The following is a 12,205-nucleotide window of genomic DNA, read 5'->3' as shown; positions in this document are numbered from 1 at the left end:
TTTCTTTTTTGGAAAAAATGAGACCCTACTATGTATTATTTCATAACCATTTTAAAATATATATCATGAACTTCTTTTGATATCAGTAAATACATCTCTATGCCATCACTTACTGGCTGTTTAGTATTCCACCTTAGGCATCTGTCCTAGTTTATTTTATCAGCATGACCTTTGGCCTTTTATGTTGCTTCCTGAGAAAACTTCTATGATGCAGACTGTCATCCACATCCTGTGCACTTGTCTAATCTGCTCCTTAATATCAATTTCAACAGAGGAATTGGTGGGTCAGAGGGTATACACTTTTTTTATTTTTGCTTTTTTTTTTTTTTGGTAAAATATATATAAAATAAATTTTACCATTTTAACCATTTTTAAGTATACACTTCAGTGGCATTAAGTGAGTACATTCACACTGCTGTACAACCATCACCACTATCCATCTCCAGAACTTTTTCAGCCATCACAGACTGAAACTCTGTACCCATCAAACACTAACCACCCATTCTCCTCTCTCCCCAGCCCCTGGTAACCACCATTCTTTTTCTCTCTGAATTTGCCTTTTCTAGGCACCTCATACAAAATGAATCATACAGTACTGATCCTTTTGTGACTGGCTTAGTTCACTTAGCATAAGGTCTTTAAGATTCAGCCATGTTGTGGCATGTGTTAGAATGTCCTTTCCTTTTTAAAAAAAATATTTTTTTTATTGATTTCAGAGAGGAAGGGAGAGGGAGAGAAAGATAGAAACATCAGTGATGACAGAATCATCAATTGGCTGCCTCCTGCACACCTCACACTGGGGATCAAGCCCTCAACCTGGGCATGTGCCCTTGACCAGAATCGAACCTGGGACCAGTCAGTCCACAAGTCGACACTCTATCCACTGAGCCAAACCAGCTAAGGATGTCCTTCCTTTTTTAAAAAAATAATTTTTTTTATTGATTTCAGAGAGGAAGGGAGAGGAAGAGAGAGCTATAAACATCAATGATGAGAGAGAATCATTGATCAGCTGCCTCCTGCATGCCCCCTACTGGGGATCAAGCCTGAAACCTGGGCACCTGCCCTGACTGGGAATCTAACTGTGACCTCCTGGTTCATAGGTTGTTGCTCAACTGCTGAGCCACACTGGCCAAATTTATATATATACTAGAGGCCCAATGCACAAAATTTGTGCACTTGGTGGGTGGGGGATCCCCTCTGCCCAGCCAGCACCCTCTCGAAGTCTGGGAGCCCTCGGGGGATGTCTGACTGACGCAGAGGTGGAACAGGCTCCCACCATTGCCACTGAGCTCACCAGCCGTGAGCCTGGCTTCTGGCTGAGTGGCGCTCCCACTGTGGGAGCACACTGACCACCAGGGGGCAGCTCCTGCATTGAGCATCTGCCCCCTAGTGGTCAGTGTGCGTCATAGCAACCAGTCATTTCACTGTTTGGTCAATTTGCATATTAGCTTTTTATTATATAGAATTTGAGTTTTTCCCACCTTTCAGGTATGAACATTTTTTAAAGATCTTTCACGTGCATTTCCAAATTGCCCTCCAAAATTTGTGTACCAATCTGCATTCCCAACAGCAACACATGAGAAGGATTTGTGGGTCTTCAGGCCCCAGAGAGCCACAGCCAGCCAGTAACTCTCCCTCAAGTTCTGAAGTCCTTTACATCCTGTGTAATGCTAGAGCATCAGTCACCCCAGGCTAATCAACACCACTGACTCTGGTTTCCTGGCTTAGAGAGTTGCAGGGATTCGGCTGGGAGTGGTGCTCAGGAGAAGGGATGTGGCTGGGAGACTCCCCAGGGGGCACTTTACAGGAAGTCTGTCGGGGCACATGACCCAGAGGCTCCTTCCCACTTGCTGTGTGGTGACCCTTTCCCTCTAGTCAAGGAAATGGCTTTAGTTCTATTATTGAAATGGAGACTTCTGCCCCACAGAGGAAGGGGTGCCCTCAGGAGACCTAGAGTTGGCCTGCCTCAGGTTGAGTCCACCCAGGAAGGGAGGGACTAGGCTTGGGCCTTTGGGATAGTGGGAGGAGGTTGGGTCTAGATGGACTATAGGGGTGCTTTCCCTCTGGATTTCCAACCATGATCACTGCAAATATCCTCCCCTCCACCTCCCTTGGGAGGTGATCCTGGCTCAGTTTTATCGGTATCTGCCCAGGCCATGGGCACAGGCAGTCTGTGATGCCACAGGGATCTGTGCACACGGGTGATCGGAGGCTTGTACAACTCTCCCTCCCTCTGTGCTAAGGTGCGCCTGCGTCTCAGTATCCCTGCCACGCACTCTCCCCTGAACTGCTGACAATCAGGAAACTCAGAATTTCCTAAAACTCTCTTTTGGAAGAAATAATTTGAGGATGATCTGTTTTTGGTGACTCCCTGCTTTTTTATAACCAAAGACATTATTAGACCAATAACTTTATTACTCTTTCATTCCTTTTGAAATATTTTTCTCTACAGAACTAGAGAAAAATAATTAATAATCCATTGACAACCATTAATAATTCTTTTTAATTAATATATTAGTAAAAACTATATTTAACTGCCACCCACAGCTTATGGTCAGCTTGAGATAAACCATATTACCACACAGAGTTAGTACAATTCTAGTCTAAAGCAAAAAACTGACATTTAGGTCAGCCTGTGGAGTTCCCACATAGATCTATTATAAGTCGTCTAGATAAGAAAATTACTCCCTGGACCTTCACTACTACCTTTCTACAGCCCCAAAGACCAGTGACCCCAGAGGGAAACCCTGACCTCGCTTAGTCCCCGCATTAAAGGGAACATGATCGAGGCAGCATGTCTTTCCCAAACAGTTAGGTTGGGACAGAGCTAAGTGAGAACATGGGTGACAGAAACGAACACAGAACCTGCACAGTACATGTGATCTGGTCTCGCCATTTCACAGGTGACCTGGGCTCAGCCTGTCCCTGCATGCTGTCATAGGTGCTTGTCTCTCAGCCCGCCCCATGGTCAGTACAGAGGTCACGGCCACGGCTGCAGCCACCAGGCAGGACAGAGGCGGGGTGGGCACTGGAACCTGGGCTGGCATCGTCCCTTCTTTTCAGATGGCAAGGCGAGGGGCATGCAGCGATGTGGGAGCCAGCGAACCTGGCTTCCGGGACCTCCTGCTGCCATCCAGCTCTGTGGTTTGGGGTGCCCTCTATGAAATGAGGGCTCTGCCTAGCTCATCTTTAGCTCTAGCTCCAACATTCTATGTGTCCATGAAACTGTGGCCTGGGATGAAGAAGTAGGTCGCTGCCTCTACCTCTTCTTCCTGCCCCCTCATCTCTGGTCCAGCCTTAGTCCCCCACTCCCAGTTTTGGCTCCGTAGCCCTAACCTTCCCAGGAAATCCTATTTCTATTTCTTTGGAGTCATTGGTTCAAGCAGTTTGTAATAATAACTGAGCAAGATGCATGGTGGATACTCAGTAAAAATGTGTCAAATTAAATATAGATAGTGTTTCAAAGGATTTTCTAAATAATGGTTACCTGTACATGAGAATGTTTCTTGTTTGCTTGTTTGTTTGTTTTTTACCTTCCAGAATATTTCTAATGTTCACTATCTATATATATAAAAGTCCAGTGACCAAATAGCAGAATGACCAGAATGACCAGTTGCTATGATGCACACTGCGGCGGCCAACTGGCCCGATCCGGGCCCCAATTGGCCCCTCAACCTCCCGCGGCCCCTCCCTCTGGCTGGCCTTTCTCCCAAAAGCCCCCCCGCCACACCCTGATTGGGGGCGAGGCCAGACAGCCAACTGCCCACGGCCCCTCCCCCCAGCCAGCCAACCTCCTGGTGTCCCTCCCCCTTGGCAGGTCCCCCTGATAGGCCTGGATTGCTGGCCAGGCCGAGGTACCCCACCTGTACATGAATTCGTGCACCAGATCTCTAGTAAACATATTATTTCCACAAGAGTGCAGGTATTTCAAAAGGCAAGCATGGATCTGGCCAGTCACAAATAAATTCATGGAAATATGAAACATTCCAAATAGGTAAATCCATAGCACAGAATGTAGATTAGCAGTTGGCAAGGACTAGCGGGAGAGGGAATAAGAAGTGACTATAAACAAGTACGGGGTTTCTTTTGGGGATGATGAAAATGTCCCCAAATTAATGGTGGTGATGGCTGCACAGTTCTGTGAATACACTAAAAACCATTTAATTGTGCACTTAAAAGGAGTATTCTGGCCCCTCCTTACCAAGCCCCTGCTCATTTTTACTACCAGTGCTGAAAAATAATAAAATTATATTTCTTTAATTTTAAAAACTCATAGACAAGATAATATCTTTCCACTGATTGAAACTCCTCAGTGGTTCCCACCTCACTCAGAGCAGAGCCTGCGAGGCCTGGGCCGCTGCCCCACTGTTCAAGTGTTCTGCACCTGCTTTCCATCCATGAGAGTCGCTCCGTCACCTCCTTCAACTCTTTAGTCTAATGTCTCCTCCTCAGTGAAATGTTTCTTGGTATCTTAGTTTATATTTCAAACCCCGCTCCCCTACCCTGTGGCCCAGCATTCCCTATCCCTCTTCCCGGCTTTGCTTCTCACCATTTCACTCATCACCATTTGACATACCACATATTTTACTTATTTGTCTGTAATCTACCACCCTTCACTAGAATACAACATGTGGAATATGTTTGTTTTGTATCTAGAACAGTGGCTGGCACATGCTATGCCCACAATAATATTAGTTGAATAAATGAATGACTCCTGTCAACACTGGCATGTGTACAGAGCAATGAAGGAGCTTATTAAAAACTCAGATTCCTAGGTCCTGCTGTTGCTCATTTAATCTTTGCTGTAGCCCTGTGGTGTGTCATCGCCATTTCACAGAGGGGGACACTGAGGCCAGTGGTGGAGCTAGAACTCAAACTCAAGTCCTCTGCTCCATCCCAGCCTCCTTCCATTTTACCACAATGCCCAGGCAGGAGGCAGCCAGGTGGGCACTGCCTGGTTATCAGGGCACAGCTCTCCCCACCGCGCCTACCTCAAAATGAACTCACCACCTCCATTTTTGTAGCAGAGATAAGGAAACCTCCAGACATTGCCCAGCCCAATGATCTCCCCGGCCACTGACAGCACAAACTCCATCTTGTTGGTCCATTGGCCCCGATCCTTCACCTGGTCCTCGCCTTCCTGGTCCAGCTTCTCTCCCTCCTCAGGGACCCAGGTGACCATAGGAGGCACATCCTCGTGGACTGCCACTTTCCTGTCCATAGCCCCGTAATGGATCTAGAGGCCGCCGAGCTGGGAGTGGGGCCGGATGGTGAGAGAGGCACAGCCTGGTGGGAGGAAAAGGAATGAGCTGTGCAACCCCAACACATGCGTGCCATCCCTGCTTTCCCCATCCTAATCTTTCATTATTGTTGGAACATTGCTTTAATATTATTGGAATGTTGCTTTAATATTGTTGGAATGTTGCTTTAATATTGATTTTCTTCCGAAGCTCTCAATGGCATTTACACCTAAAGTTACGCTTTGCTCTCATGACTCTAAAAACAAATAGGGACCAAATCTTAGCTTGCCCATTTTGTTGATGGGAACACCCAGGCCTTGACAGACGAAGTGACTTGTCTAAAACCATTTAGAACTGTATTTAAACCCAGGCTTCCTGCCTTTTATTCCAAGTCCCTTTTGAGCTTCACAGCCAGCCACCTGTGTGCCCCAACTCCTCAGCCTTCAGGCCAGAAGGGATCAAGGCTGCCAAGGATGACAGGTCAAAGGGCAGATGTGTTGGAGGTGACTGCATGGTTTTCTGCTGGCCAGCTGTGTGCTCGTCCCTGTGCCAGAGTGATCGACCAACTCAGGGTAAACATGGGAGCCAGCTAGCTCGAGACATCTGATTGGGAGGGAAGGGGAAGGTGGGGCCTCTGAGCAAGGCCAGATGAGGACTAGGATTGGTGCCAGGACCGAGGGTAGGACTTCAAAGGAACCCTGGTTCTTTTTCTCTGTTATACCTCTGTCCTAAGAACAGGGTGGAGTCCTGGTGATAGAAGGGATCACCAGAGCGATTCTCACTTGGGTGGTGGTCTTCTCCAGATCAGAATGACCCCTCAAGGAATGGGCTCGGAAGTAGCTGCATATCATAGCAGGTCGCTGCCCTTCCCTACTCTTTGCTCTACTAATAAGCCCAAAGCTCCCTGGACTTTCAGGAAAATCACGTGGGCCACTCAGTTTTACTCTGCCCTCTTGTTGTCTGTTTGTCAGTTGCCACGACACAGATGGCTGGTGTTGTACCTAAAAATCGCTATTTGCCTCCCCTTCTCTCTCCCCCACCCCACAACCTCCCTGAGGCTACCTCTTGCCTCTGTTTCCCTTGGGCTGCCAGGAGGAGGTGCCAAGAGTGCAGAGGGGAGCACCCCCCCTCCCCGCTCCTTGCCTACGAAGGAAGGGCGTTGGGGCATCAAGTCACTCAGAGCCACCGAGTGCTCCATGCTCCTCCATGGCTCTGGGGAAACACAGGGTCCTTTTTATTAAAAGAAGAGTCTGTGTTTATTTGTTGGTCCTTTTAACCCAGGCAACAGCCCAAGTCCAAGGTGTGGCAGGAGCCATTCGAGGTTGTGGAAATTTTTGAAGGTGACTTGAAGGGTGCAGGTTATCCCAGGAATGGGAACGCATGTCAGGGTGAAATTCCGGTGTTGGCACCTACTCAGAGGCTGCTATTGCAAGCTCAGCCTAGGAGGGGAGATGAGGAGAGAGGCACACAGTGGAAATCGGAGGCCTCAGCCTCTGATATAAGGGAGGGTGAGTGGAAGAAGGGAATGGAGCAAGCTCCGGGTTCAGAGTAAGCAGCAGACCTCAAGGGCCTTGGGAACCAGAGCCTTAGGTTGAAAGAGCAGGGTAGTCTAGCCCCAGGGGGAACGTTGATGATACCTGAACCAACTGTGGATGCTGCTACAGAATTTCAGCTGGGGCACCCTGAGGATCGGCCCTTGAATCATTATCAAACAAATGAATGGATGAATGGGTGGGTGAATGAATGAATGGACTAAAAAACTGATGAAAAAAGCACCAGACAGAAACCAAAGTTCTAGTCCAAACCTAGCTAATAATAGTAATCAGTTAACATTTGAATAAGCTCTGTCCTAAAAACATATACATCTTTATATACATTATTAGATTTCATCCTCATCAAAATCTTTGGGTATTACTATTAACTCCATTTTATAAATGAGGAAATGCTCAGAGAAATTAAGGACGAGAACTGAGCGCATCAGGTGCTCAGTAAAAGCTTTTTTTGAATGGTTTGCATAAACTTACCAAAGCAGTAAGTGGTGGAGCTGAGTCTCTAACTTGCTGTGTGACCTTAGGCAAATCACACCTCCTCTCTGGGCTTTACGCCTCCTGGAAGAGAGAATAACCTCTGCTCAGTAGGGGTGTTGGGAGGGCAGGGGATCAAAATCAGATCCTTAAAGGACAAGGAGAGACGATTGCCTTTGCTTGCCAAGCCATAGGGTAGCTCAGCTCAGGGTGAGCTCAAGCACAAGGGTAGCCAAAGGGACGATCAGGAGACAAGCCTTACTGTTCCCCGACCAGAAGCAGCTATTTCAGGGCTAAGCTGTCCTCAGCAGTTAGAGGTGGGGAAGGAGTACATGAGGGGGAGCCAGAGGAGAGAGTGGGATCAGAAAGCAAATCTCAGAACCCAGTTTGGCCACAGGATTTGGGTTGTATCGCAGATGGGATGGGGAGAGAAGAGAACATGAACTCATGAACTGACACTAATGTGACTTTTTTTTAGTTAAAAAAATGTTATTGGGAGGACCATAACTTATGGGTAAGAATGAAAAACCGGAATGGCAGAAGGAACGCGAGGGCATGTGAAAAGGAAAGCTGGCCCAGAGCCAGGGTAAGTCAGGGGGAAACAGGCTTAATTTGAGCAACCGGGATTCAGGTTAGACTCGGGGAAGAAATGTCCAGGAAGATGTTAGGCATCAAAACAAGCTGTACAGAGCTCTCCTTTTTGGGATACTTTCAAAAGCCAGAAGGACAGTACACCTGGCCCTCCTGCTACCCTCACCCCACCCCCGCTGTGCCCTTCCACCGAAGCCCATTTGCTAAGGATAAACAGCAGTGTTATCCACAGTCAGGATGACTTCCAGAGATCTCCCCCTTCCCAAGTCCACCCCAGCCCTGTCACCTCTCCAGCCCCTAGCATCATCTCCCCAGGCTGCCCACCTGCTCTGCCAAGCTGCAGCAGGGTGTGGGGGCATGCAGTGGGCCTCACCATACCTCAGTGCCCTCCAGAAGCAAAGAACCAACGGCCACACTGGGCTGCGTGCTGCCCATCGAGGAAATATTCAAAAGACAGCAAGTCCAAAATTAACTGTTTGTAGGAGGCAGGCATGTGGACGGAGGCCTGGCCCGGGTCTAGCAGAGGAGCAGACAAGTGTAGAAACACTACTCCCCGCATACTGCTGGGACCCCAGCTCAGCCCTGTCACACCCCAGGCCGGCATGAGGCACCCCAGCTCCCGCCTCAGCCCACACCCACATACCAGTTGCCGTTTCCGTACACACACTGGTGCCATTCCCGTCACGTCCCTTTGCACACACATACCTGTGTGCATGGCACCAAAACCTGGCTCCCGTCTAGTCCTTCATACCCCGGGGGCTGCTTGGCTTGGCTGGTAGCCGCCTGCACCTTCCGTCAGCCCCCTCACAACTCCCTTCAGGCACCAGCATGCCCATGCCTTCCCTGAGCCAGGCAGCTTCCTCCTCCTGCTCTGCTAGTAGGGGGACAGGAGCCCCTCACTAGTGGGGTGGGGGGGCAGGAGCCCCTCACTTGTGATTGCTAACTGCAGACCATGGGCCTTCAGGAATGGCCGAGGTTTCTCCTGTCTGCTTCTCCTCCCACATTGCTGGGCACCGTCTGCTTCCCTCTGGCTCTTAGTCAGGTGATCACCCCCTCCTTCACTCACTCCCTGTGGCCGTCCCCCATCTATGGACTTGTCTGCTCCCCAGGCTTATTCCGGAGCAACTCAGATGCCGTGGATGGTGAGGGGGAGCTGGGACACCCCTTGTCCTGGGATCCTGGGCATCAGACTTTGCTCTGGCCCAGTGCATTGCATCACAGACACACACAGTCTGCCTCTCAGGTCTCCTGCTGCAGCCCCTCTGAGGACCCTCCCAGAGGCTGTGAAGACAGATCCAGCCCCCCACCTCCTGCTCACCTCAGCCCCGATCCCGGCTCCTGCGGTCAGCTCAGCTCCATGCCTCAGGTCCCCAGGAGAGCCCAGGGAAGCCACTACGGGAATACCCAGAGAGACAGGACCTGAAAGGGAAATTGTCCTCCACCTTCGCTCCTTCTCCTGTTCTCCCAGCTCAGACTCCCATCTGAGCTGTGTCCTGGGCTCCCAGACAGAAAGTGACTGGCGTGTGTGTGTGAGTGTATTGGGAAGTGAAGGGGCAGAGAAATACCACGAGCAACAGGAGGGATTGAGGTCAAAAGTTTGTGAACCAGGATTACAACATCTAATCTCAGTAAGTCAAGTCCTCTGTCCCCAGTCCCCCACCCCCACTCCCTCCCTCCGCAGCCCCTCCCGCCCTCCCAGCGTGCTGTCCCAAGAGGACCCCTCCAAGCGGGGCTCAGAGACTCAGATCCGACCTCAGCTCTCCTCCTTTTGTTCCTTGCCCTTTCCCTCGTCCCCCTTCTCACCTTGCCCGCTCCTGGTACCAGCCCCGTCCTAGGGGTGAGGAGATGAGGCCAGCCCCCTCTCGCCAGAGCCGAGGATGGAGCACCAACTCCCAGGCTGGAAACCGAGAACCTCAGAGGGGAGTTGGCCTCAGTGACAGAGTCCGGGAGGAGGGTGAATCACATGCTGGACTTTTCCACCAAGTGCTTGCCCTCTGTGGTTTCGAGGCAGGCTCTGGACCTGTACAGCAACTACCCTTTTCCTTGGGATTTTCCTAGAGAAAGTGCCCAGAGCACACCTCAAGGAACCCAAAGGACACAGGTTTGCAGTCACACCTGAGTTTGAACTCCTCCTCTTGTCATTTACCGTCATGTGCGCCTCCGTTTATCAATCTGTAAAAGGTACCAGTATATTACAATACCCACTTTGTAGAGTTGCTGTGAGGGCTGAAGCAATAGGGCAAACTGCTTGGGATAACATAGGTGTTTAAGGAGAGCTGTAGGTGTTTGCTGTGGGTCCTCTGAAGGCTGGGGCTGGGGTGGTAGAGTGTGTGGTCCAGGCAGCCCTAAGGCACACAGCTGTGCCTTGTCTGGTTGCCTGGCAGCTATGCGTGGTGAAACGCGCTGAATACTGTGTATGTCCCATGCTGTGCGCCCAGGGAGCTTATCCAGAACAGGGTCCTGCCTCTATTACTGAGCGCACCCTCACGGTGTTGGAGGACTAACCGAGGCCCATTCATTCAGATTCATTCAGAACAGCTGGTGTCTCTTTCAAGGCAATGAAGATGCTTCCTCAGCTCTAGATGGTACGGAGGAGGGGAAGTTGTGGGGAGAAAGGGAAATTTCCCTTTGCAGGAGCTTCCCCTACATATTTTAGAACTTCCCAGCAGGGCTGAGATTGAAGTGAGAATCTCTGTTTGTAATTTTCCATCAAGCACCCCCGTCGCTGTATCTCAGGCCCCTCCTCAGCACCTCCTGTGGGTTTCCCTGTCAAGGGGAAGCCAGAGTGAATCTCAATTCTCAGACCTTTGCCTCTGAGAAAGCAGGAGGCGGGCTGGGGGTCACGCCCAGCAGAGCAGGGTGTGAGCAGAGCAGCCGGAACTCACACTCCAGTCACCCTGTGCTCACCTGGGGTGCTGTGGCCTGCACTGCTGCATCTGCCCTGTTCAGCATGCTGGGCCACCGTGTGTCAACCATGGAGCTTACTGCAGAAGGGACACCAAAGTCCACGCAGCTATTCCAGAACAAAATACCCACCCGGCCTCTCCATGAAGGGGAGCAAGAGGGAAGAGAATCAGATGAGGCAGAGGACGAATATCCTAGCCATTCATTCATTCAAAAACTCTATTTTATGCCTACAAGGTGTCACACTTTCTGCTAGTACCTGGAGATATGCATGGTTCAGCAAGTCTTGTCATCTCTCCTTCACCTTGTAGAACAGCTGCCTTGTTTGACCTGGCCTCCCTTGAACTTGAAACCTCACAAACTCAAGCCCACTCCAACTCCCCACCCCCCACTTCCAGCCTCCACTGGACATTCAGAGCAATTGGTAAACTCCTGCAGGCCAGAGACCCCATCTGTGCAAAAGGCAGGATCCCTAAACTACCTGGAAAGCCTACCTGAGACTGGCAGTTTTCATACTGGGAAGGGTCCAGAGATAAGACGGAATATGGTTAAATAAATCAATTATCTCGCTGCAGTGAGAACCGTGAACCCCATAGAATCTTCTCATCTCCTACCCCCATGCCTGCTTTTAGTGGGCCTGGCATGGAACCTATTTCCTGAGCATCTCACTCAGGCTAGGTACTTTACATGTTACTCCATTTGCTCCTCACAAGAACCTTGAAATGTAGAAATTATTAGCCCCATTTTACAGATAAGAACTTTGGGGTGATTTGTCCTAAGGCCATGTAGAACTAAATGATGGAGCTAGGATTTGAACCTGGAACCCTTGGCTCCAAAAATCTATGCTTGTACTGCAGCATACTGTTCCCCAGACCCTGAATATTTAAAGAGCAGGTGTCACATTCTATAACTCTGTGTTTTTTGTCTCTAGCATTTATTACAGTGCTGGCAGAGTAGGCATTCAATATTTCTCGGGTGGATGGATGGGTGTGTGGGTGGGTGGATGGGTGGAGAGAAGCAGCTTGGGGGGGGGGGGGGGAATGATCTTAGTCTTCTCTCTTCTGGGAGGGCATTGGTCTCCCAGAACCAGGGGATAGACTGGGGCTTGGAGGACTCAGACCTGATTTTCTTGGACAACGTTCCTGGTGCTGAAAGGGCATGAGGCCCACAGGAGGCAGGGTTATTTTAGGGCTACCTCTCCCTTGCCTCCTAGCAAAAATGCTTAGCTCAATAAATGTGTAGCCTTCTTTCTGGGGCCCAGTGCAACCAGATGCCTGAGGCCAGGAAGCCAGAGGACAGCAAGGATGTCTCTGAACTCCTGGGTTTTTCTGTTTCATTGACAACCCAATATGGTGGGGCTGGAGTCACGGGAAATAGGATAGATGCTTTCCCAGAGCAGCTCTCCTCCACTGGACTCCAACAACACAATGATGTAAGTATTCTTAT

The 12,205-nt window shown here is 49.9% G+C and overlaps 1 protein-coding gene across 8 annotated transcripts in view; it reads right to left on the bottom strand.

Moving 5' to 3' along the window:
* The window catches only part of SLC6A12 (solute carrier family 6 (neurotransmitter transporter), member 12), a 37,482-nt gene extending 25,277 nt beyond the window's left edge, over window positions 1-12,205 (bottom strand). The window contains exons 1-4 of one of the 8 annotated variants that reach the window (XM_014539463.1): window positions 9,659-12,205; window positions 9,174-9,274; window positions 7,265-7,348; window positions 5,008-5,286 (exon numbers count right to left, since the gene is read on the bottom strand). In XM_014539463.1, the coding sequence (XP_014394949.1) occupies window positions 5,008-5,221 (214 nt within the window). In that variant the 5' untranslated portion in view covers window positions 5,222-5,286; window positions 7,265-7,348; window positions 9,174-9,274; window positions 9,659-12,205. Of the gene's footprint in view, window positions 1-5,007; window positions 5,287-7,264; window positions 7,349-8,179; window positions 8,372-8,498; window positions 8,519-8,560; window positions 8,880-8,921; window positions 9,108-9,173; window positions 9,506-9,658 lie in introns of those variants that run through there. The other 7 variants (XM_014539464.1, XM_014539462.1, XR_001362055.1 and 4 more) reach the window with 7 other exon arrangements.

The sequence above is a fragment of the Myotis brandtii genome, unplaced genomic scaffold (assembly GCF_000412655.1).
Source record: "Myotis brandtii unplaced genomic scaffold, ASM41265v1 scaffold216, whole genome shotgun sequence".
In the NCBI taxonomy this organism is placed as follows: Eukaryota; Metazoa; Chordata; class Mammalia; order Chiroptera; family Vespertilionidae; genus Myotis; species Myotis brandtii.
Note: the sequence above shows the minus strand (reverse complement) of the source record. Positions and strands in the feature narration are given on the sequence as shown.